The sequence below is a fragment of the Archocentrus centrarchus genome, chromosome 14 (genome assembly GCF_007364275.1).
Source record: "Archocentrus centrarchus isolate MPI-CPG fArcCen1 chromosome 14, fArcCen1, whole genome shotgun sequence".
NCBI classification, from domain to species: domain Eukaryota; kingdom Metazoa; phylum Chordata; class Actinopteri; order Cichliformes; family Cichlidae; genus Archocentrus; species Archocentrus centrarchus.
In genome coordinates this window covers 32,983,528-33,011,028 of record NC_044359.1, presented here as the reverse complement: position 1 = coordinate 33,011,028, position 27,501 = coordinate 32,983,528, and the positions used below count along the sequence as shown (strand labels likewise).

Here is a 27,501-nt window from a genome sequence, read left to right as displayed (position 1 = left end):
TTCCCTTTATTTTTTTGGGCAGTTTTACCTGTGATAACTCAGAGGCATTTCTCTCATTCGCAGAGGTGGGTTGCTCAGCTGTGCTGTGCTAAATTTCTATCAGGGACTCCAAACCTTGCGCAGGATTTGGTGACTCAGATTTTCTCAGGCTGGAGCTGATGAGCTGTCCAGCTTTTCTAAAAACCCACGGAATCACATGATGTGTCAAAAGTATCAAGCAAATCCAGATGATATTACATGAACTCTAATCAAATTCTTTGGCTAGGCTTGACAAGACCGCGCTGCGTAAAACACGAGAGGCTTTGTGGATGTAATTTTAAGATTCTGCCCTACTGTCTTTATAGAAATCAGCGCATATATTCTGTTTACATGTCTTGTTATTTGCACAGAGCACTAGATGTACAGGAGTACAGAGGAGGATGCACTTTGTTGAATTCTACTTCAGTGGAAACTGGCTTTTTAAAGAATAAGTCAGCCTTTTGCAATTTTTGCTCTGTATCTTTTTTGGTTACGTTTTAATAGCACAGCTCTAAGTCTTTTGTTATGGAGGGAAAAAAAAGCATTCATTTATTTGAATGAAATGTGCCAATAGTTGATTTTTGAGCAATTTCTCATGTACATGTGGCTTTGACTCAGAAGTGCCTTTTTGTTTATACCTTTTGGGAAGAAAAATATCGAGATATAGATCGTATAATGCCACTCAGCTAAAAAATAGAGATATTATTTCTGGTCCATATCGCCCAGCCCTAGGCTCCAGTATGCATAACCACTCCCCAAGCTGTCCTTACCATACTTCAGTGTAACTTGTGTAAATTGGAAGATAATCCTGTTTTAACTTGATTTTACAAGTTTTGAGCATTACAAAATTAAAACACATCATTGCACAGCAGTGGGTTGTGCTTTTTGCTCAATTTATGCTTTCTAAAGAAAACCAGTATGTTTGAAACACCATGCTAAAAATCCTTTGTTTAAAAAAAAAAAAAAAAAAAAAAAGCACTTGGGAAATTTTTGGCTTTAAATTTCACTGGGGGGTTAGTAATCTTGTCCCCATCTGTATACTTAACAAGTAAATATGTTATCAGTACTACATGAAAGTCTACCAATAGGTATGTGAATCAAGACACGGTAAGTTCAGATTTACTAGAGCTTCAGGATGACTGTTGACACGAAATATTGGAATTCTGGTTATCTTCATAAAAACAAAAGCAGGCAGACAACTTTTAAATGGGGTACATACACCCATGCCATTGGACCACAAGTCTTTAATCACCCCAAAAAAAATCTCCATACAAAAGTATATGTACATGGTCATTTACTGAACTGTATGGTTATGGAAATGATCTAATATGGTTCATCTTTTAGCTTTAAATACATCCCAACAATCAGCAACCACGCTACTGCATCTGAAACACAATGTGCGCTGCCAGTGGAAAGTACGTCTTCATCAAGGCCAGCGATGGAAAGCAGCTGTCCAAGTCAGGACCCAGACACCGGATATGACATCAGTCTACCATTTGACAACATTCAGGAGTGAATTAAAACTAAATATTGATTTCTTTGCACACAGAGTTGCTGAGAGACATAAATAATGCAAAAATTGAATACCAGTGCAAGAAAGCATTCAGAGCAGAGACACTAAATCACAGACGGTGGATTTGAGACACTTGTTACTAACAGAGGAGAGCCTGAGTGAGACGTTCCAACACACTACAGACACACGGTGACATTTTTGGTCTACTGAATGTAAGAATCAGTGGACATTAAATTTATGCTGATGGGGTAACAAACTAAAAAAAACCAAAAAAACCAAAACAACAACACCGAAATGGACAAAAAACAAAAACAAAAAAAAAAACACAGTATCCCTGCCAAGATCTGTGAGCTTCCACCTGCCACTCTTTAGATTCTCATTTAAGACCTGAAACTCGAGCCTGTGAGGAGAATGACAAGTGGGTCAGCCTGTCGAAGCAGACGAGATGCAGCGTGTCACAGTTAAGAAGTCTCTGACTGGGCTACGGGTTCCAGCTCCCACCTCACTCCGATAGCAGAATACTGCCGTCTCCCTGGGTCACTGGTGGGATTACTCCAACTGTGATTGTGTGACTATGGTGACATGCTTACGCACGCATACACACACTCTTTCAAGTACTCCTGCAAGTGCCCACTGCCATGCAACCTGAACGAAGGCTCGGGAAGCATTTAAACATTTAATTGTACAGTCAAAGGTGGAACTACTGGGACATCCGGCTGTAAAACCGGAAGAAAAAGAAAAACCTCACTAGTTCAAACGATGAGCAGAGTGATGAGGAGAGAGCTGCAGAGATGCTGCAGTGGAATATTATGCTCTGAGGCTGCACTCTGGACGTGGACTGAAAATTAGGCTGAGGAAAGGTCAAGGACTTTCATTGCAGCACCAAAAATAAGTGATGAAAACTATCAGCGTTATTTTACATCAATGGTCCCCTGTAATGGAACAAAAGAGAGGGCGATTATTTAAACTGAGGCTAAACCCTTCTGTGAATAAGAATTAAAAAAAAAAAAAAGCCTGAATATTGTTAAAGTATCACTTATTGTCCCAGTACTTGCACTTTTAACTGATTCTTATTTAAAAGTTCACTATGGAAATGTTTACAATAAGTGCAAATTGGTTGTTTTTCCAGAACAGCTCCTATGATTTTTTTTATGCTATGGTTAAGGAGCGAGTGCCACACTTGTCCTCTCAGTTCGCATCCCTGCCTTGCATTTTGTCCAAAACCATCTGTGCAACCTTCTTCCTGCTTTTGTCTCTGCTTAGGTCATCTGTCTCACTTCTCAGAGTTCTTGCGTGGCCGACGGAAACTGGACATGTTCTCATTCAGTGCACAGATTCGCCTGGAGAACTCCTCGAAGCCAGCCATGTCCAGCTCGCCCAGCACTTGTTCGTCACACTCCACAGCTACTGCGTGGTCTACAGGGATGCAGCGGTAGTCGTCCAGCCGGGCTTCATCTGTCAATCCCAGCCCCATCCCCAGACCTAAACCAGTGGCCTCTGTGCCCATGATCTCCTCAGCTTGTTCCACTGAGCAGCGCAGCTCTGGGACCAGGCTGATGGCCGCCTGTCCTAATACCAAAGAGCCATTCATGGCACCTGCGTGCTGGGAAGCAGACACAGGTTCTTCATCAGTGTCCTGCACTGCAGAAGAGTTTGGTGCCACTGTGCTGCTGGACGGCTTCTCTTCCATCTCATCTTTCTTGTTCTCTTTATGTAGTTCAGTCGGTCTTTCTGCCTCCACCGCTGTGTCTCCACCCTCCTCCTTCTCTTCCTTCTGGTCTTCCTCCACATTGGCTTCTGTATTCATGGAGAGGTTAAGTGAGGCCTTGCTGGCATCAAGGGAGGATGACAGGTGTGTGGGTGAGGGTGATGGTGAAGGGGAAGGGGAAGGGGAAGGTGGTGCCAGGCCATCCTGGGGCTTCCCCTCACTAATGGCTGTGTTATAGCTGGGTGGAGGGGTTGGCTTGCATTTAAGCTCTGCTTCAGCTTCCGAACTTGCCCTTTTCCTCAGGCCTCGGTCTGGGGAGCTGGTATGGCAGGGATAGGCCATCTCTGAAGCAGCAGACACACCGAGCTGGGACTTGGTGGGTACGGGGATAGAGCTGGAGACATGATGTCTGTCACTGTGAGGAGCAAAGAGAGAGATATCTAATGAACAAACGCATTTTAAAAAGGCAAAAACTTATTTTTCTTTAAAGTCAATAAAGATGCTGCATAATCATTCCAATCTGGAAAACAAAATTTCAAAGAAATCATTAAAAGCCAAAACATATGTGCCCATGACGAGTGTATTTAAACTTCTGACCACAACTGTACGGCCATATTAAATCTGTGTTTAATAGCTGACTTGTAAAATGTGTAAAAGAATGCAAAATATTATGTGACATCAAACCCTGATGTGCATCAATTAGCTCATGTTCTCTGCATGCTGTGTGCGGCTACAGGGGTGTATTAAAGTCAAAGGAAAGACTGACCTACAGACACCTGTAGGCAATAAACAGCTTCTGAAAAATTCTAAATTATGTTCAGTGACAATGACATGCAGTAAGACTCACACATTATTTTAATGAGTCACAATAATAGCTGTATTCTGACGTTTTATTGTTTTTTTTTTTTTATTCTTCCTGTACTAAAGATGAAGGTGATTTGTGATGTAGAGCTGATGCAAACACATGCGAGCCTTTTGTGTAGAAATATAACAAAAAACCTGAAGCACTGCAAACCTCTACATTCACAGTAATTAGTAACTTTGCTGCCTTTAATACAGCCACAGCACACGTGTGTCTTGCATTAGGGCTGCTATTCTCACCCTCCCTCTGATGCTCCATGTTAAGCTATGCTACGTTAAATTAAAATACCAGCATTTTAGAGGACCAAAAGTATGAAGGGCTCTGCTCTAAGCATTCAGGATGAAGACCCAGTGCAGAGCTACAGGACACAGCCAAAGTTCTTGCACTGCTCGCACAATCAGCAACATGCAATGCTTCAAATAAGCATTTATTCTGAACATCTCCCCAGGCACTCGAAATAAATGAACCATGCTGATGGCAACTGTCACAGCTATGTCAAAATCACACTGTAAAGAACAGTAACATGTCTAACAAAAACTTAAGCAAATCATGTTTGCATAGCTCATTTAAATTCCTCAAATTTTGCACTACAACAAAAAGATAGTATTCAACAGGAGAAGCTGCAAAACTGTCTATGGCTTTCAGTCCCAAACTCATGATTATACCTCTTTGGTAAATGCAAACTAATTTTTTTAATGCAAAAAGAGGGTTTTGCACTGGCACAGATTGTTAGTGAATCTGTTGGTATTTATTACAGGTCAACTCTACAGCCAAAAGAAGTAAACCCTGAGGAGGCGATAAGCAACCGGCTTTTCTATGGCGCCCGTTGAGTTCATCAGCATCCCTCCCCCCAAAGCATCCAGCTTCTTTCCTCTGGTCCAGGAGAACAGCAGCTGCAGCTCTTTGTAAATCACTTCACCTTACACCATTCAGAAAACATTTGTGCAATCTGTGAGAGTACTATACACTCACGTTCTGCTCACTGGAAAGAGCACAGCAGGCATCTACCCAAGTATGTCAGACATTTTCTTCCGTAACAGATAACAGTCTCAGGATCTAGGATGCCCCGCCCCAGTACTCGAGACATAAATCTATTTAAATGGGCGCCTCACCGCCCCTTCCGATAGTCAAAGCCATGTATAATTCATCGGAATACTTTCTCTTTAAGATGACCGCTCCGCTATCCTAGCAGGTGAGGTGCAGAATAGCTGAGGTTGAAGGTGAAGCAGAGCCTTCCTGTGCATCGAGGACAAATCTCTACATGATCAGCAGGAGATGCAGTCGTACCAGATGTCCTTATAAACCTCCTCCTGATGCTGACACTCAGTGAGGAAGTCTTCTTTGCAACAGCGGCAGCACTAATGAAAGTACTGGTTGACAAACTGATGGACAGTTTCAGCACTAAACTCATGACAGTTTGTAAAAAGGACCTTGAGTCTTGACCCTCTCAGGCACCCCGCCAAGGTGGTCCTGACAGGGTTCACAGGCAGGACACCCTGCTGAGGAGACTGGATTAGCCTGTCGAGTTTTAAGAGAAACTTGTCTAACTTCAAAGTGCTGTAAAACTACACTATGAAGCTGCTTATTTTAACAACCTGTAGATACTGTACTCATGGCTCACATTTAAGCAGTTGGGCAGTCAAACAAGGCCGGGTTTAAAAAATAAAAATAAAGGGAAGAGGTAATGACCTGATGCACTGAGAGAGTTCCTCCCAAGTGTGGTGGACAGGAGCTGGGCTCTGCTTTCCTTGGCAGTACAGGTCCACCAAAACACATCATCTACTACAACTGCTCTCCTCCAACAGGCACATGGTTAGCTCTGTGGCAAAGTGTATTTGGGCAAATTGGAAACAATGTGCTCTTTACCACCTAATTTTCTGGAAACATCAATAAAAAGGATGAATAGAGAGAAGATGAATGGTTTGCCATCTCAAGCACGTATCTGACTTTCCAAATGGAACCATCATGGCTTCCTTGGATGCCAGTTCAAAATAAATTCAAAACCTGGAAACAAAAAAAGGCGGATGTCACAAGAAGTCATTTTCCATTTAAGTAATTGGAAAATGTTGTTCATACTGAAATGTAATACACATTTGGAAAGTGAAGAGCACTGGTCCTGAGTGAAAAGCTGAAGGTTTCCATGCATCATTTATAACAAGCTAGTAAATGACTACTATGTTTTCTAGCTTGACTGATTGATGTCCCTTCGGCAGTGGCTGATTAGATGCCTTTGATTTTAATTAGTATCAGCCATTTCCTTCCAGTCCCCCCTCCACATGATCTGTTTGCTCCGACTGCACCTGAACATCTACGCCACAGAACAATACATTACCGACACTGGCAAAAAAAAATCACATGGCCATCATACAGTCTTTTGTAGAATGAGAAATTTTGTATTTGGACCGTGCTACTTTGCTCCACTCAGTTCCAAGGTTAGGCTTGCATTAGTATCATTATTTGTGTCAAACTGTGCAGCAGCGTATTAGCAACAGAGGAAACTGGGTGTGTCGAGGAGGAAGTCAGCCAAGAGAACCTCTGGGCAGTAATATTTTTTTCTCTTCAAACATTTTAACTGTTATAGCTATGACATGCTATTTAATGCCGGCAATTAGGCTCTATATGTATGACCACAGTGAGCACGTGCGTCGCTTAATCATGTCATGAAGGCTAAACTGCTTAAAAACACTACATATAGTTGTCTGGAAAAGCTGAAACCCAGTTGTCATTTTTTAATAATGCCAAATGCTTACAGTACACAGCACAGGATAAATGTGTCCCTTGGCATTACAGGCCTTTGGTATTTGGTAATCCCCTCCAGCACCAAAAATCACATTGACATTCATGGCTTTAGTGTTTCACGTCACTGGCGTGAAACTGAATACACACATTACTACATCTTATTTAGGGCCAAACCTTCATGTATGACCCTACAGTAATGCCATAACTTGATCAGTACAATATTTCGTACAAAACAAAAACAAACAAAACAGGGCTCTGTACTACGAAGCACATTCAAGATATCCAGGATAAATTTATATTATCTGGCTTGACTTATTCTAACATCTATCAGGCTAAGCGGTCATACAAAGCTGGTTATTAACTTGATAAGTAAACTCAGGGTTTATTATTCTAAGTACGAGCATGTTCACATGGTTTTAGGACCATCTGACCAATCACAAACACGGATAAGTCTCCTGGCAACAGTGCGGCTGATTTTCAAAGGAAGATGAGGCTGAAAATAACAGTAGCTGCAGACTAATCATCAGTATGAAAGTCTGTAATAGGAAAAGCACTATACGGTATTTTAGTATTAAAAATGCCGGATGAATGCATTTTCCTCTTTAAACACTTTGGTCAGTAAGACTGGAAAAGACCTTCTATGTTAATAAAGTTTGGCCTATTTGAAGCCAGGAAGGAAAGTCGAGGAATAAAGTTATGTCTTTAGGTCTGCAGCATAAGTTACCATGGCAATGTGGCCCGATAAGAAGTGAACCACCTTGATAGTAAAGAAAAGCCAGGGTTAATTATGAAGTTTCCTGGATAAGCCCAAATCCTCCTTCATATAACAATTCTAGCAAGACTTAAATTCAGCAGTTTTGTGTGACTACTTTTATCTTTGACAAGAGTTGATTTGCTCATCACGGAGAAAACCATGTTGCACAAATTTGTGGACAGACCTTCTTCCACTCAGCTGGTTTTTTTTTTCAGCTGCTCTTTGTTGGACCATTTGTGTTTCTTTACCGCTCCCTTTAAGATATTTCAGAGTCAGATCACATACTTTTATCTTAACCTCTAAGCATGATTTAGTGTGCTGTGCATCTCTTCTGATAATTCTGAAAAAGATGCTGGTGGTAATTTAGAAAAATGCTGTCAATGCATAACACAACAGTCTGACTCCACTGTTTACAATATTCTCGGCACTGTCTGCAGCACATGGAGCATCAGAGCTGCACAGAATCAGAGTCAGAGTCAGTGTTTTTACACCAACCTGCAAACTGCTGTGTTGGAGCCATTGCTGAGAAAATATATACAACTTTATTATTGTTTCACATACAGTATACACAACAATGACCACATCTTTTTCTTTTTCATTATAGTTTAATATGCATGTACAGTATGTATAAATAGAATATTAGTCCCCAGCATTGACCTCCATGTGTGCACTACTTATGAAGGTGAGATGCTAAATCAAGGGTTCAGGTATCAAACCTTCTGTGATGTTTGGACTTGTCTTAGACATTCATGGCCAGCAAAGTGAATTCATACCAGGAGCTTGACATACCATACTGGTGGGAAGAAGACCTGTTGCTCCTTAATACAATATATGGTGTGCAGCTATGACTGGTTCCCTCCACAGTTAGCCCAAGCTGCTCACCTACAGGAGACATTTAAGTCACACTGGGCCCCAGTCTCAAAACAAACTGACTGCAGACTATAAAGGTTATTAACAGGCCTCTGTCTAAATCATCAAGCTGAAAACTTGACACGCCAAGCCAGAAATAGCCTTCTTTCCTCTTAAGCTTTTTGCCTGCCCTCTTCCTTTCCACTGCTCTTGTCAAACCTGGCAAATTTCAAGGCCACTCAGGAATTTGGTGAGTCAAGCCTTTCTACTGTCCAATCCCCCGACAGGCTTTGCAACATGCCTCTGATCATATCCAAATCCTGCAAAGGGGTCATGGGTTTTGGGCCAAAGCAAACAATGGCAGATAAGACTTGTTCGTTTGATGTGGTTTAGGGAAATCCCTGTGAAACTACCAAAGTAAACATTAGTAAAAATTTGATATGTGCTATAGAGGAAGCTAAGCTTTCGTTTTGCTTTATTAGGGTAGGGCCTTATGGCCTGTCTGGCCTTTGAAGAGGGGGACTGACTGCAGCACAAGCTGAGAACATCCTCACACTACTCAATGGTGCTGACGTGTCACATAAATTACAAAGATATAATTTGCAACACTGATATATGGTGCATACATGCTTTAGAAATAATTATTAGTTCTCTCCCTGCCACCTTCCTGCAATCCAAGAAATACATCAATGCATAATCCCCTCAAAAATTCAGCACTGTGTACCAATTATGACGAGCAGTGTACAAACTACACTTAAGATGGACAAATAGGGAAGCTAAGGTGGCTCTCAAACTCAGGGGTGTGGCTACAGATGACCGGGGCGTAAAGGTTGAATTAATGCAATTTTGTAGGGAGAACAAGCAAAATAAATACAGTTAACTCTTTATTTCTACCATGTCACAGAAATTCAAATTTAGTCCTGTGTTGTTTTTGTTTGTTTGTTATTTAAATGATTGTGTTTGTTATTTAAAAATTGTGTGTAATTCTTAAATGGGGCAGGCCAGCAAAAGTCTGAGAACCACTGTGTTAGATTAAGTGGACACATCTGCATGTATGTGTGAGATTCTGCTGTGACATCCATTCTCAATAAATACTCAAACTAAGTGGTGCAGGGATTAAAACACACTGCTCATCAATATGTTACGTTCATTTGTCAGAACGGAGCATATTTAAAAAAACAAAATGCTCGCTTGCTTTAAAAAAATTCATTAGATCAGTTTTAAAAATGGCTGAAACACTGATTTACATGAGAGCGAGAGGGAGAAATAAAATGGGAACGGCATTTTTATTCCCAAAGGAGAGGAGGAAGTGATGCTTGGAGAATAAATGTATATTTACACTAAATCACATGAACGGGGAAAACGGAAACATTCTTGAATTCTCCCAAATCATCAACCTTTATTAAAAATACAGCCATTCCATAGGGAACCTGTCAAGCTTAATGTCCCTTACAAATGCTTATTTTAGGTGTATAACTCAAGATTTTTTTCCCTCTTTTTCACTGACAAGAGTGCAGCTGTCTAAATATTACAACCCTCAGTGTATTTCACGCAACACAAATCCTTTTGCTAACTTCACTCACTTTGGGGTTTTGGGGGAGATTCACATCCACCAGCTGTGGCGCTGAATGTGCACGGCCAGGCGCTCTGCCACACCTTGCTCTCCCCCCACGTGTACGTGGCCCCGCTTCCAGGCACCGGAGTGGGATTAGGACCCTGTGAACCTCTGCCAGGCCCTCAGCGGATGTGGAACGGCAAATGGGAGCATGTTGAATGTGTTTGCTTTGATCTCAACAGACTGTGTAGTTTACAAAGAATGGGTTTCTGGTACTGTCTCTATATGCCTCTCGGTAATAGATTCACCATTTTCCCACTGTTTCTTATCCTTCAGCGAGATTAGAGAGGGAGGGGGGGAAAAAAAAAAAAAAGACCTATACGGCCCTTTTTTCACCAGGGCTGCACTGTATATATTCTGACATGTTATAATGTGTTTCTGAGACAGTACTGTTTGGAAACATATTAAGATATGATCAGCAGTTTCCCAGATGAGCACCATGAAGCCCACTGTATAAAAATGATAATGACTCATTTATATTCTTACATGCACTCTGCTTTTCCTCAGTTTTTCCATTCACTCTGTGTAAAATATCCAAGATGAACCCACTATGCACCCGTGGCGTGGGTCTGAATTATTTCTCTGTGTAGGAAGGAATGGTTTCCAAATCTGTCTGGAAACAGTTCCCTCTGTCACAGGCTTCACCACATCATTCCTGTTTGGATGTGTGGAAGGAAGAAAAAGGTGGCAAAGAAGGGTATGGGAAGCTGATTAGCCTGTGTCTCACAGCCTATATGGGACAATTACCTGCAATTGTCATGTAGACTCCTGACATTCTATCTGAATTGAGCCTTTTTAAACCCAGAGAAAAGAAGGACTTGAACTGATGTGGATAGAAAGCAGCACTAACAGTTTGTCTAACAGGCCTTTCCTCCTTATACCATTCCATAAATAAACACCGCAAAAGGCCTAAAATGGACATGTATGTATCCATGCTTATACTTGTTGCTCAGAGCATTTTTGGTTGAAGTAAAATGAACAAGTGGTCAGTTTCATTGTTCCAAACAGCCAAAGGTTGACAGGTTTGTTCATTCACACTCGTTCATAGAGGATTCTTTCATCAGCAGATCCAGCATCAAGCTAGACTTTCAGCTAGGCTAATCCAAAAAAGATGGAGTTGTTATTTTTATAGAGGTTATGTAAATAACATTACATCAGCAAAATATTTCTCTTAATATTTAGGCCGTGTGTCTTATGACTCCAGTTTGAGCAAAGACAGTGGGCATATACAGTGTTACTAAGCTGCTGTTTATAAATTTTATAAACTCTTGTAAGCACTGTTTTCTGTGTGTAAAAGCAGGTAAGGGTAACAGTAGGCAGTTCGGCTATGTAAGCTAACCTAAGCAGCCATTTATTTACCTGGGGGATCCTTACTTTAGGTGGAAGAGCTAACAGAGTGACTATAGTGTGCACATCAAAGTATAATCTTGTTTTAGGAATGAGAAATGATGATTTTAGGAGGTCTACAGTTTGTTTTTGTGCGTTCCACAATGGAAAGAGGAGGATGTGGCGCTCGGAGGCGCAGGATTCTATTTGTGAAAGTCAGGGTAGAGGCAGAAAATCCAAAGAAAACTTTAAGGCTTTTAGGGAAGGCGGTCTAAAAGAGACAGAGCGGCAAAAGGTTGTTTGAGGCAGAGTAGAAACTGAGAGACTGCACAACAGGCCAGAATAAACTAAAAGGATTTCTGTGAAATGTAAATCCCTTCACCTTTTTTTTTTTTTTTTTTTAATATTTGCCAATGAATCTAAACTTTATCTTCTGTGTCTCTAAAATCTTTTACAATTTCATGCTGTGCTGCAGTTCCAGGAAAATTAAAGTAGCTACTGTAAATGGCAAAATAACAAAACCTAAATAAAACAGTTTTGCTCAAAATATACAAGATCTTAAGTTTAAGGAAGACTTAGAGTTGTGCCATACTATTAATTATTGGGCTTTAGAGGTGCCCGTAGGCAGACAGAGTGCGCTTCCAGTCTTTGTGCTAAAATAAACTAATCAGCTGCTGGCTGCTTCATATTTACTCTACAGAAACGAAAGTGAACATCAATCTAGTGCATACGTATTATTTTCTCCAAATGCTGAACCATTTAATCGCTGTGGCAACATAGCTGAAGCTCTATATCTTCTGACAGTGCTAATGACAGATAAATCTGTAACATGTGTTTGTGGCTTAGTGCTGCTCAAAATGATGGGAAGGGCAGTTTCTTTCTCTCAGCTGATGACTTCTGAGTCAGTACAGAGCAACACTTGTCTCTGTCACTGTGGTCTCGCTGTCACACAAAGAGTGTGGCTGTGGAAAACCACCGCAGTAAACTTCCACCTTCTCTAAAAACTTCCATGCATGTGGCGATGCGCGCACACGCGCACACACACACACGCGCGCGCACACACACACACACGCGCGTGCACACACACACCTTCAGGGTTAGTAGACCCGTGCTTTCATCTCATCTATCTTTGGGCCCTTCCACTTCCCATGAAGATGGGGGGGCAGAGCTGATTTGAGAGCTCGAGCTTTTCATGGCTTCTTTCCTTTCAAAACAAAAGATTATTCAATTAATGTGTGTAATACACATTTTCCCCTTTGCTGACCCTGGGAGAGGATAGGAGATCAAAGACAGCTTCGTCTTTTATAGGGAGTCTGATGCAGACCAACTCCCAGGTTTTAGTAAAGGGTTACTCACAGGCCATAAGACTGAAGCAGCAGAGAAGCAGAGATCTAAGCATTCCACTGGACAAAGCAGCTGCTGCAAAACTCATTAAGCACTCCTTTTTTAGATGTAGGGGGTCTGATGATGAGCAGGGAAGGTACATCATCATAACTTAAAACATAGTATCCTTTTAGCAGAGCTTTCAAAGTCTTTTGTAAATAAAAGTCTAAATGACAAACCAAGTGCAATGCTTACTATCTCTTATCTCTTGATTATATTGATCATACTAGATTATAATATTTTCATAATATTTTTATTTTAGAGAGTTTGATTTTCTGTTACATGGCACTGAACAGGAGTGGCCCTCCAATCTCATTGTACATCCTGTATAATGACAATAAAGGCATTCTATTCTATCAAGGAACGTGCTGAATACTATACTGTATACTCTTTAGTAATCCACTGCTTAAGATACAAAATGTAATATAAATGTGTGAATGGCATTATTGCATCAAAAATGCTGAATGATTAACAGACTAATCAGATTTTTTTTTTTTTTTTTTTTAAAGCGCTATGAGACCATTATTCAGGCAGATACCTAAAGCTCCATCTTTAGCTTTAAAGAACTGTTCTGGAATTTTTTGAAACAAGGACCCTACTTATCACATTTCATGGTCTAAATCACTAATAGGGACAAAAATATTTGTGAGTGATCCGGGTAACTGGAAAAATGTCTGACCAAAGATTTTGTACTTTTGTCACAGCGTATGGATTCTTCTAATCATGCTGCTTCTTGTTAAATGTGTCGGTCATTACAGGGTAAACTAGCAGCTCGTGGGATTATAAACACATATTTATGTCATCCTTACCATCGCACCATCAAGCCATGTTCCAGGAAGTTCTTCAGGTTGGGAAGAGTCTGCTGCAGGTCTGGGGTGGTCAGTCCATGTTGATATCTCAGCTGCAAGACAAGGGAGCCACATGCTGTATCATTAACCTCCAACAACCTACCACATTGTACTGAGCCACACATAACCATACACATGGGGTGTGGTGGGCTAGCACCACCGCATATCACTCTGACACACGTGCAGTCTCCATGTTTGGAGAAGATAGAAATATTACCTACAGAAGAGGTCTACATTCTTTCACCATGACAGAGTACTGTTCTCCCCTTCAGATTATTACTCATCTGGACACAGAATGGGCAGCTTTCCCTGATAACAGGCATGTGCACTAATATGTAAAGTGTGTGGAAAGACAGGAGATGAGATGCGGGTGGCAAGAAACAGCAAACACGTTACTGAAACATCTGGATGAAATGGGCGAAGACAGAACATTAGAAAGCCCATTACACTCTCCCATGATCTCTCTCTTTTAGGCTGACTTCTAAATTTGGCCTTGAACAGTCCCCTCCTTTTAGCCACAGTGCTTTATTTCATGATGATACTATCAAATCCTGTGAAAGGAGGGGAAAAAAGTCAAGGCCACCTTGAAACTCCAGCTCTGCTGCCAGAAATATCTCCTCCAGCAGTTGAGTGATGTCACAGCAAGCCATCAGTCGTCCCGGAGAGTTTATTTAACCTATATCACTGAACAGCAGAGGAGCATCATGCCACACGTCTAGCTTATATCTCAGAGGCCCCTCTGTCACACACACTGCCTACACCAGCTCACATCTGTTTTGTTTCCACTTGGGTGCCACAGCAACCACTTAATTTTTTTAAAAACACTTCTGTGGTGAAGAGATGAAGCACACATGACTGTGACAGTCCACTCACTCAGGAGGCATTCACATGCAGCTCATTGATATATGAGCACTTAATGGATGAGTGACCTAATAAACACTGATTTAAGGAGAAATAAATGTCTGGGCTCAGAGGTCAAAGGTCAGATTTACCTGTTTACACTAAAAGAAGAGATTAATGTTTTCGAGGTTGTCAGCAGGCCTTAAAACATATCCATACAAGTTTTTTCTTGTGGAAATTTTGCAGTGTAGTCACGGAGCTGCTCTAGCGCCACAGTGGCCATGATGTGTGAAGTAGACTTGACAGTGCATGACTGTGAAGTTACAGAGCACTGGTCACAAGAAAAATTACCCAAAATATTCATTAGTTTCACTGTATAACCAACAAGAGACCAGCGAGATGTGAAGTGATTTCTGTGACACTACACTGTGTAAATTCAATATTTTTGTAGTATCTAAGTATCTTCAAGATTGCACTTTATAGATGATTGCTGTGTACTCATCTCAGCACAGAGAGGCCAGTGGTAACTGTAGGGATATCAATCTGATCCCATCTTAAAAAGCTAGATCGGGTACTGGTAACACTGTTGATGAAGCTGATCTGTTCGGTTCAATTCTATATTTTTCTGTGTTTACTGCACAACATGTCAGCAGCAGCGCAATGGTTGCTACCAAGAGAGGAAGCTAACAGGAAATCAGCCGACATGACGACAATGCTCGTTTTCTCTCTCTCGCTGTCACTTTCTGCTTGTTGTCACACTCGTTAGATTTTACTGCACTTACGGTATCATAACATGTCAACTGCTCACCTGTCTCCTGTCAGCTCCACTCCACCCACGTATGAAATAACTTTAGCAACTGTAAACAACAGCAGTATGAACTTTGCACAGTCTCCCACACTGAGCAGAAATGAGACTGGTGTAAACACATTTGGTAAATAACACGTTTTTTTTTTTTTTTCTTTTTTTTCCACTTTCCCATTTTATTTTTGTTCTTTATCATTTTACTAATAAAAAAACAGGTCAAACTGGTTCAAAAACCAGTAAACGTAAACTCTTGGACGTAGTATTTGTTAGGTTTTGTTTTAGAAAGTTAGGAAACAAACGTTTAAGTTAAGCCTGATGTTGACTTGATGATTCCCAATCTCTTCCTAACTGCTAAACTGCTTTTCAAACAAACAAACCTTACACTTGCACACATTACACTAATAAAAATTGATGGTCGTGAAAATGACGAGTTTCCCAAGAGAAACTGCAAATACGAGAGAAACCCAGAGAAACAGCGTGTCAGCAAGTATGCATAGTGGCTCTTGTAAAGCTTGATTGATGGCAATTAGAGCCATAAAAGCATTGAAACAAAAGGTCGTGTCACATGTCACGTTTCCATTCAACATAAATCCCCTTCAATGTCAACAGCTGCCAGAATAATGTGCACACTGTATGATATGAGCGCTACAGTATGTGTATGATGCACTAAAATGTTCATGTGTCCGCATGAATGATCCAGTATGTTTCTGCATGTCCGTTCTGGTCTCAAATGGTCCGTGTCTGTTCGGGGAGCAACAGAATAAACATACTCTGACAGTTATCAGGGGGAAGTTTTTATCAAATGCAGTTCAGACAGAGAGAGTCGGAGACAAGGGTGACACCTCAAAACCCAGCTGATGATAAAACGGTCCAAAACCTACGAGAACAACACAGAGATCCATTCATGGCTCAAGATAAACATCAGGGTTCTGACCAAGAAACGGAGGAACTGGGTTTGAATCGGTAGGCCAAGATCAATAACACCACCAGTTTTAGATACAAACAAAAACAAAAGCACAGCAATATTTGGAAGGGGGTGGGGGCTGCTGCTAAATGCAATCTCAAAAATCTCAGTGATTTAAAAAACTACAAAGCAGAAATCATGAATCAAGTATAAGCGGGGAACAAATATTATAGCTGCAGAAAATGTTAAAGCTTTTGTTGAACATGATGAATGTTTCTCAGTTCCACGGTGTAACAAAATGCTATCTTTAAAATCCCCTTACTTGGCTTCAGTTCTTGAGTGTCTGAAGAAAAAAAAATGCCCACACTGCAAGTCTGACAGGAGCATTATGTCAGATTACACGGCTGTATGTCTGAGTATGTGTGGAAGACAAAAAGCACGAGGCTGCACTTGTACGTGATGCTTTTATTGTTTTCTTTATGATTAGAAAGTCTGGCAAATGTGCAAACACAGCAAGCGGATATAGCTGAAGACAAGAGAGTGACGGGTGACATCACAGGCTTGCTCCCAGTGCTCTCCGTCACTATGGAGGCTGTGGGGAGGGATTTAAAAATATGTTTAAAGAGAATTTTTATGTTTTTGTTCTTGTTTTGTGTGACATATAAAGATGAGATCAGTGTCTCTTCAACACAAAGCCTCAGACTTCAGAGGTGCTCTACACCTGGCTCTGTATGATGTCACTGAGAGGAGATATCCCTAATACAGTCATATCAGAAACACGAAGTCACCTGTGGGCACAGCAACCCTCCCCATACCCGGTGTTTAAATCTTTTTGCAAAGGGCAGCCAAGCAGAAGAAAGTTGGCTTAATGGGAGTGGAAGGGAGCTAAAACAGCTTGTTTCAGAGGGTGACGGACTGCACCAAGACATAGTATATAAAGGAAATAAGGATTATTATTATTGAACTGTAAATCAAGCAAACCTGCTCTAGTACCATGTGAAAATAAAAATGTAATTCTGGAAATGAGCATAATAGGTATAATATATCCTTCCTGAGGAAGCCCACATGTGGTGGCCTTATATTTTGATGAGGAACACGACTGATTCTTTATAATATATGCCTCCAACAAGCCAACACAGAAGAATTCCAAACTCTACCTGTATGCATATTCATTCAGTCCAAATCTCTGCCAGTGTGCACCAACAACACTTGAGCTAAGTGTGTGCTTGGCAGCAGTACAGAGCCACCAGCGCTGGGCGACTGCTGCTTCACACTGTCTCTGTAATGAAGTGTTAAACACATTTAGACAGTTTGTAAGACTGAACACATACAGCCCTAGAGCTGACCCAGCGCTCAGCCAGCCAGACTATCAATATTCATAAACCAGTCTGGCCCTCTCTGGTAGAAGCTGCACTAAGTTTCTCCTCAGAGTTCACTGGGTGTGTGTGTGTTATTTTTATATATATATATTCATTCAATATATTCAGAGTTTATTGTATATATTCAGACCTTCATTCAATATATTCAAGTTTCATTCTATATATTCAGACTCTCATTTTAATATATATATATATAATATTTCCTAAACGGCATTCCATAATATATATATATTCGCCCTGAGTTCCTGAAGGGTCTGGATGTTGTAGGGCTGTCTTGGTTGACGCCTCTGCAACATCGCGTGGAGATCTGGGGCAGTGCCACTGGATTGGCAGACCGGGGTGGTGGTCCCCATCTTTAAGAAGGGAGAGACAGGAGAGTGTGCTCCAACTTTCGGGGATCACACTCCTCAGCCTCCCCGGTAAGGTCTATGCCAGGGTGCTGGAAAGGAGGGTCCGCCCATTAGTCGAACCTCGGATCCAGGAGGAACAATGTGGATTTCGTCCTGGTCGCGGAACACTGGACCAGCTCTTTATCCTCCAAGGATATTTGAGTGTGCGTGGGAGTTTGCCCAACCAGTCTACATGATCTTTGTGGACTTGGAGAAAGCATTCGACCGGGTATCCTGTGGGAGGTCCTGCGGGAGTATGGGGTGTCTGGCTCGTTGTTGCAGGCCATTCAGTCTCTGTACAACCGCAGTGAGAGCTTGGTCCGTATAGCCGGTAATAAGTCGGATTCATTTTGTCAGGGCTGCCCTTTGTCACTGATTCTGTCCATAATTTTTATGGACAGAATTTCTAGGCGTAGCCAGGTGGCGGAAGGCTTCTTCCTTGGTGGCCTCAGAGTCTCATCTCTGCTCTTTGCAGATGATGTGGTCCTGTTGGCTTCATCAGGGGGTGGCCTCCAGCTTGCACTGGAGCGGTTCGCAGCCGAGTGTGAAGTGGCTGGTATGAAAATCAGCACCTCTAAGTCAGAGGCCATGGTCCTCAGCCGGAAAAGGGTGGAGTGCCCTCTCAGGGACGAGTTCTTGCCCCAAGTGGAGGAGTTCAAGTATCTCGGGGTCTTGTTCATGAGTGATGGGAGAAGGGAGCGGGAGACTGACAGACGAATCGGGGGTACTTCTGCAGTGATGCGGACGCTGCACCGGTCTGTCGTGGTGAAGAGGGAGCTTAGTGTAAAAGTGAAGCTCTCAATTTACTGGTCGATCTACGTTCCTACCCTCACCTATGGTCACGAGCTTTGGGTAGTGACCGAAAGAATAAGATCGCGAATACAAGCGGCAGAAATGAGTTTCCTTCGTAGGGTGGCTGGCCTCTCCCTTAGAGATAAGGTGAGGAGTGCAGCCATCCAGGAGGGGCTCAGAGTAGAGCCGCTGCTCCTCCACATCGAAAGGAGCCAGTTGAGGTGGCCCGGGCATCTGATTAGGCTGCCTCCTGGCCACCTCTTGGGTGAGGTGTTCCGGGCATGTCCCACCAGGAGGAGGCCCCGTGGTAGACCCAGGACACGCTTGGGAGATTATATCGCTCGGCTGGCCTGGGAACGCCTTGGGGTCCATCTGGATGAGCTGGAGGAGGTGGCTGGGGAGAGGGAAGCCTGGGCTTCTCTTCTCTGCTTAGGCTCCTTCCCCCACAACCCAGCCCCAGATAAAGCGGAAGAGTGTATTATATATATTTATTTATATTATATGAGTGCTGCGTATGGCCTTTGTACTCAAAGTATTTATCCTGTAAGCCAGCTTGCAAATATGCAAACATCAGCCCTCTTTCTACTTCTCTGCTGTCTAGAGACAAACAGAAAAACATAAGTATCATGTAGAGATGAGGTGAGAACTGATAAAAGAAAATAAGAATAAGAAAAATGTGAGAAACCAGCCACAGGGGGCCACAGCCAGTGCACTCCTAGTGTGGGTCCCAGGCCCAGAAAAATGGGGAGGATTGCACCAGGAAGGGCATAAAATCTTGGCCAAATCAAACATCTGGATAAAAACTACATGTGGCTCATAACTACAGCCATACCAGAAAGCTATGGAAAAAAGTTGCTGAAGAAGAGAGGCGACAATCAGCGAGCAGCAGTATGGCTTAATGCTGAGGAAGAGCTCTACAGATGTAGTAGGAGTAGGAGTGACAGATGGGTTCAAAGTGGAGGTGGGATTACATCAGGGATCTGCTCTGAGCCCCTTCTTGTTTGCGATGGTGATGAATAGGCTGACAGATGAGGTCAGGCAGGAGTCTCTGTAGACTGTGATCTTCGCAGACGACTATGTGATCTGCAGTGAGAGTAGGGAGCAGGTGGAAGAGAGTCTGGAGAGGTGGAGGTGTGTGCTAGAGAGGAAAGGAATGAAAGTCATTAGAAGCAAGACAGAATGTGTGTGTGAATGAGAGGCAGACAGGTGGAAAGGTTAACATGCAAGAAGCAGAGATAGCAAAGGGAAATGAGTTTAAATACATGGGGTCAATCATCCAAAGCAACAGACAGTGCACCAGAGAGGCGAAGGAGAGACAGCAGGCACGGTGCAGTGGGTGGAGACGAGTGTCAGGGGTAATTTGTGACAGAAGGAAAGCAGCAAGAGTGAAAGGAAAGGTTTACAAGATGATAGTGAGACCTGTGGCACTGACAAAAGATAGGAGACCAAGCTGGAGGTGGCAGAGTTGAAGATGTTAAGATTTTCACTGGGAGTGACCAAGATGGACAGGATTTGAAATGAATATGTCAGAGGGACAGCTCAGGTTTAGCGTTTTGGAGACAAAGTTAGAGGCGCAAAGCTGAGATGCTGAGGTGGTCTGGACTTGTGCAGATGAGGGATAGCGGATATACTGAACAAAGGATGTTGAAGATGGAGCTGCCAGGCAGGAGGAAGAGAGGAAGACCTCAGAGGAGGTTCATGGACATAGCAAAGGAGGACATGCAGAGGGTTGGTGACATATGATAATGCTGGGGAGAGGATGAGATGGAGGGAGATGATCTGCTATGGTGACCCCTAAAGGGAGCAGTTGAAAGAAGAAGAAAAGCGTGATGCAGCTTAATGGCTTAAAGCTGGGTGTCATTTGCAACTGTCTGCACCATGAAAGCTTTGACTGTAAGATTGATACAAACAGCTAAACAGGAAGGTTTAGATTCTGGTCTGAAAATCCAAACTATTCCTTGGGAGTGTGTTGCAAGTGATGCAAGGGATTGTAACTGACACTAAATAACAAATAGCAGCTTGTTTTCTGCTGCACACAGCAGGAATGAACATTTGTGTAAAACAAAAACATGCAGAAACAATCTCAATGTTTCTGTCAGCAAACACGAAGCAGCTCAACCAATTGCTCAGAATCAGTCCACTTGAGAAAGCTTGTCATTTCTAGTTTCCCGTTCATACCTCTGTGTGATTTATGCTGGAGTCTTTTGCATGTCTGCGCACAAGTACGGATGTGTGCTTTCATGCTGGCCACAGGGTTCTTTATAATGGGCTAACCGGATCATGGCGAGAAATTCCCAGGGCCCATTGAAGACAGCTGAAAGGTGAGAGGACCTAGTTGGGGGTAGAGTGGGGACACCCACTGGGGCTTTTCCAAAAGATGACATAGTGAACTTGATCTAGCAAGGGATCCTCGCTGCTGCTCAGTTTTGTGTGTACACACTCCCTTCCCTGTTCAACAAAACCCACTCAGGGCTTCGGAGACTGCAGCACATCTATTGGGTAATCAGTCTGCTTGACAGAAGGGTTTATTATGAGTGTGTGAGTTTAGAGAATGAGTGCAATTGACCCATTACATCTAAGAATTTGGGGACTCATCCCTATCCATCATCAAGATAAAGGAACAGCCCAAAGAATGCAGCAATGTATACAGGCCCAGCTTGCCAATCCGCTGGAGCCATGACCACACACAAACACACGCAAGAGCTAGCGGGAACCAGTCAGTTTACAGTACATGCCACCCATCATTTGGCAAAATCTGCTTGTTTGCCCTGAACTCTGTACAGAGGCTAAACAAGCACAGTCCCACTCATGCCATGTATTACCGCTTCCCTGAGTTTGTCAGTACTAATCACTTTCAGATTAAACCAACTAATATGGGCGGGCTGCAGAGAACTTTGAGGTTTATTGCTGATGACACAGTGCAGGAGGGTGGCCTAGGTAACCGGTTCATGGACTCTGATTTTGAAACCTCAAGGGAAGAAAAAACACAAACAAAATTCCAAAAAACCCAGAAGTTACCATATTTAGATCAGAGGGTGCAGCGCCAAGTTATCAACTGGTTGGTTGGCAAGCTGCATCCATAAACCGCAGAATGCACCGAGACAGGCATCTGTTAATTAGTGCTAATAAACCAATAAACACTATACTTTTACTCAAAGCTACAGCACAAATTTCTTGAATAGACTACTACATAGTAAGCCATATTATTTAAATCAATTTTATTTATATAGCACCAAATCATAACAACAGTCACCTCAAGGCACTTTGTATTGCAAGGTAAAGCCAATACAACAATACAGCGAAAACCCAACAACTTCCTATGAGCAGCACTTGGCAACAGTGGGAAGGAAAAACTCCCTTTTAACAGGAAGAAACCTCCAGCAGAACCAGGCTCAGAGACGGGCAGTCATTACTTCGTCAAGTTATAATTGTAGGGTCTTTACATTTAAAGCGCAATGAGGAAACTGTTTGTTGTGATTTGGTACTATATGAATAAAACTGAAATAATATGAAATCTGCCATTTCCGGTTGGGGGATGAGGGGAGGGAGACAGGACAAAAGCTGAAGGCTCTGCCTCCCATGATACTCTTCAGTATCTTAGGAAAAACAAGTAAGCCAGCAGTCTGAGAGTAAAGTGCTCTACTGGGGTGATACGGTACTATGAGGTCTTTAAGATAGGATGGGGCCTGATTATTCAAGACCTTGTATGTAAGAAGGATTTTAAATTCTATTCTGGATTTAACAGGGAGCCAATGAAGAGAAGCCAACATGGGATAAATCTGTTCCCTCTTTCTAGTCCCTGTCAGTACTCTAGCTGCAGCATTTTGGATCAGCTGAAGGCATTTTGGGAGCTTTTAGGACAGCCTGATAATAATAAATTACAACAGTCCAGCCTAGAAGACATGCATTAACTAGTTTTTCAGCATCACTCTGAGTGTCACATAATTGTATTAAAAATGCTCCAAAAGGCTCCAATAGCACAAACACAGTCAGGAGATCCAGTTCAATGACTCGAATTAATGAAGGCGAGGCCTAGCAGCCTGACTACAGCTGCCTGTGTTGAACACCTGTCAGGGTTCCCCCCCCATACACCTTACAGTTGTTCTGTATCTATCTGTACTGGCCCAAATAGTTTTTCTGTAATAAGCTATAAAACATGCTTTTTTAATGGTGTTAAGTTGGTCATTTAAGATTGACCCACTTTTCTTGCCAGCCAATAGTGGCCACTCCAGGAACTGCCATTCTTGGCATTTCTGCATTAGCTTTATTTTTCAGCCTCAGAACTTGCTGTGCTGCAGTCCAGAACCCTGAACTTGATGAGTTAAGAGGTTAAAGTCTCCAAATCAAACTCTGTAGTATCATATGCATGTCTGAGCTGCATAACAGCATGCTTTTGTCCACTGGGGTAAAAACAGGAATGGTTATTTTACAGAGCACAAAGGTTTTACATGCTCCCTGGGGAAGGCAATCAGGGAGCTCATTAAGTGCTATGACAGCTTGTTATAAAGGGGCTAACCAGGGGTTTCTCCCTCCACTGTCCCTCTGGTCAAACTGTGTATTGGATACTTCAGCAGAGGCAGTGAGGTTGACACAGGCATTTGTTTTCATACTCAGACCTCATATGTTGAGAATTGGAGCTTAGGGAGACAACTTGCCACAGACAATTTTTCAGAGCAGTGCCTTTCCTGATTAAGATGACTGACTTATGAACAGCTTACATACCAGTGAATTAAAAAGAAACAAAGTATAAGAAGAAATAATCTTATAGGAGCTGAATGATATATTGGTGCAGCAAAACATCCTATAACAAATTATGAACATTAGTGTGGACTAATTTGTTACAGTGCAATGAAACTGTTCCCGTCACTCCTCTCACCATGTCCAATGAAATTTTATACAGGCTGCATACTGCATTGTTAATTATTAATCCAAACCTAACAATAACCATAATAATGAGTCTGTTTAAAACAGTAAAAAGTGTTAGACTCTAGTGTATCATACCAGCATCTAATGTTGCATTTACCTCAATTTGGAGTGATGCGGGTTGTGATCGTCAGTGATTTTAATGCATGCAATTTCAAGTGAGACGTGGATAAAATGGACAATAAGCAGCAGTTTCTCGGCTGATTAGAGCAGCTTTTGGGCAGCTATAGTGTCTTTTGGGTTCGTTTGGCTGGTGCATGAAATCACCCGCCTCACACACAATGTGTGTGTTGCGTGGCCAAAAAACTGCTTTGCAGATGATTTCCTCACACTCGACTGCAAACTTTCATCGTGGCAGCAGTTCATGTCTTACTGCTCTCATTACAGCTGCCAATATATGAACATCTTTGTTTTTCTTTTAACCACGTGTTTTTGCACAGCCAGTTCACGCAGTCAAACTACATTTTCTTCGTTTTTGTTTGCAGCTCCGTGATCCACGTTTACAACTTTGAATCTTTAGACTGTCGTCTCTTTTCTCTGTTTGCCTTCATAGCTGCTGTAGCAAGCTGCTCCAAGGTCAAGCCCAGCTCTGAGGAAATAAACATCTGATTCACCTCAGTGAGTTGATACGGTGGAAATATCAGAACACTGTATTTACATACAGGGAGATTTCATCTGATATATTGTTTTGATGTTTTAATAAACAGTTTAAGTCAGAAGGATTACAGCACTCACATTATCTTTTATGGCTAAGCTGCAAAGCCAAGCCACATAAGCTCTTGTGTTATACAGTTTATTTTAACCTACAATACACCACCATACAACTAAGCTTGACTTTAACTTTGAACATTAGAAAGAAAACAAATTTTTCTGGATTTATAGCCCTGCAACTGGACCTGAAAGTGAAACTTAGGACAACTGTGGTTTTCTATGTCATTTAAACCCCACTGTAATTGAACAGTAATTAAAAATAAAATCTGGGGATCTGTGTGTGTTTTCTCTGCCTTTCATGACATCTGACAATCGCAACCTGTCAAGAGCATCACTAAGAACCGAACTAACCCCGAGTTTAAAGTTCTTTGGTGGAGTGGTTCTAATATTTTGGCTAAAAATGTTTTCCTTACACCAGGGGTCAGCAACATTTGCTATCAAGAGAGTCATTTTTGAGTCCTAAAGTTAATTTAAAAAAAAAAAAAAAAAACCTCTTCATGAAGCCATAAATTACAGAACTACAATAATGACATTTATTTATTATTATTTTTTATTGCCAAAAAAAATGTCACGATCGTGGAGAAACAAAAATATCCATCTGCACGTATACGACTACTTTGTGTTTATACAAATAAACCAAATAAAAAGTAGTTTAATTTGATAATAAATAAAACATACAGCAGACTAAACAAAGGCCAGTTTTAACTCAAATTTGATGAAGTCCAGTTTAGTGTGAGGCAATCCTCTTTTTCTCTATTCATAAACACTGCAGCAATCAACCCTCGGACAAGTAAACAACTATAACATATTCACTGTTAAATGCAAATGAAAATGCTAAAAATAATTTCCATACTCATATTCATCTATTTTTCCCCACCAAAATCACAGGGAACCACAGGAAATGGGCAAAAAAAAGCTCCATGCAGGTCCAGAGCCACAGGTGTGAGACCCCTGCCTGGATGACTGCTGTCTGTGCCCTGTGTGTAAAAGGGAGGGGCCTTTTAACCCCAAGCTGAACCATCACAACTAAGTGCAGGACCTTCCCCTAATCTAATCCTAAATTGTAACTTTCACAAAATGCCATCAGATCACAGATTGTGACTGTTCATGATTTTATTTTATTTTTGTCTTGATTACCTTCAGTCACTTCCTCATGCTGTATGAAGGAGTTCTTCAGGAAACTGCAAACCACAATTTGCCTGTTTTACACACACACACACACGCACGCACGCACGCACGCACACACGCACACACACACACACACACACACACACACAGTATCCTTATAGCTGTCCTGTTTCCGAGTGGTAACTTTATGACTCCCTGCATGTGGCGCGTTTAGGGGACACCTGGAAATTGTAGAGGCAGGCTGTGCACTAGCCACATATGAATTTACATATGCCACACATTACTGGCATTTAACCATGTTGCGTAAGCTAGTATTAGCTGATGCATCAAAAAACTAACCTCACACTGGCATAACTCTGGCACCTCTAACAGAAATGCCAGAAACAACATAATATCTTAAGGCAAGAAGGCTAACATATATATTTCATTTGGCACATGTAGCCATAACAGCTAAAAAAAGCTAATGCTTTCCAGAATAGTTATACACAGAAATATCTTTCCTGATCTTATCTCTACTTATTTCTACTATTTATTTATTTATTTTTTTTTTTTTGCCCCCCCCCCCCTCAGCTTCATTTGCTTTCTATTAAACAGAACCTCCCCTCTGAGAATCTCTTTCTAGCTCACTGGTGGATTTGAAATGGGTAATTATGTTCGCTACAGTACGGCGCTCCTATGATTCCACCCATCTGGCCTATTCTATCCTATCCTGTGCTCATAATGAAACTCAGCTTGTACAGCCATCACTCATCCACTAAATGAATTACACTGAAATGTTGGGCAGGATGCGCACAAAATGGCCGAGACAAAATGGCAGCAGATGGGAGCTGCGGCGTCCAGCGAGGAAACGGGACTGTTTCACAGGAGCCCGAGAATTTTGGGAGGACATGTTCATTTTTAATGTTGTATGTAAGGACATGTTATTCACAGACCTGCTATTTTTAGATTTGGCCTTGCAGCTTTGAGTTGTTCAATGCAGGTTCAAAACCTCAACTATCGTACAGCACAGCACAGAATATGAAATCCAAGTTGATTAATCACTGCAGCCTTTCATGTGTCTGAATAAATACACAGAGGAGGGCTGACACGCTGTTTGAGTCTGGTTAGAGTTATTCATTCACAAAAAAAGGAATCACTTCCCTTAAATTCTGACCAGCTCTCTGGCCTTGAATACATGCCACAGTCATCATCATCCAGTCTTTAAGCCAAACTTAGAATCCGAATTCATAAACACCGCAGGCGTTTGCTTACATGGGAAGAGTCTTCCCACATATTTAGAGTTTAAAGAATCACTACTGTCTCATGCACGAGTTGTAAAAGGTATTCCTGTTGTTTTTAATCTAAATATTTCTTAGTTTAATATTTCAACCCATTTAGATTAGAAGAAGGCTGCATGCACATGTAGAGCATGCCATTCATAAATACTGAGGCATCAGCGTAGTCCAGTGGGCCAGAGATTAGTAACATTAGTGTTTATGCAAACAGGCCTGCTTCAAATGTTCCAAAGGTCAAACAAAAAGAGAAGAGTAGGATCAACAAAGTATCACATTAATACTTCTAGATGTGGTGTTTACTTCAACAAAGCAGTGGTTCACAATTTGCACCTTTTTTTGGGGGTGGGGGGGGGGGGGGGGGGGGGGGGGGGGGGGTGCAAAATCCTGGATCTGGATCCTTCATCCTACCTGTATGCACGTAACTGTAGAGGAGTGGCTGAGCAGCTGCTCACCATGCCATTGTGTGTGTGTCTGTGGGGCAGTGATGATTCATTCAACATTTCTATAAGCTCATAATCCATATTTCTATTTTGGGAGTTTAAATTAAAAAAGCATACACCAATTTTGAAAGCATTTCTCACTGAGTGATCTTTATCTCGGAGGTGGGGGCATCCACACCTCCACTGAAATCAAAGCAACAACTATTTCCACTGCCGCAAACACATACACTGCACTGATTTAACAGGAGTTGGATCGAGTCTCTCAAGTCGTTATCAGATTTCTTTGTCAACATTAAGTGTT

At 41.9% G+C, this 27,501-nt stretch overlaps 1 protein-coding gene across 1 annotated transcript in view; it reads right to left on the bottom strand.

Annotated features, from left to right (window-relative positions):
* Positions 1–1,244: 1,244 nt before the first annotated feature.
* The window catches only part of uvrag (UV radiation resistance associated gene), a 101,291-nt gene continuing 75,034 nt past the window's right edge, over positions 1,245–27,501 (bottom strand). Inside the window, exons 15-16 of the mRNA XM_030746425.1 lie at positions 13,577–13,668; positions 1,245–3,654 (exon numbers count right to left, since the gene is read on the bottom strand). Of these exons, the coding sequence (XP_030602285.1) occupies positions 2,805–3,654; positions 13,577–13,668 (942 nt within the window). The 3' untranslated portion in view covers positions 1,245–2,804. The remainder of the gene's footprint in view (positions 3,655–13,576; positions 13,669–27,501) is intronic.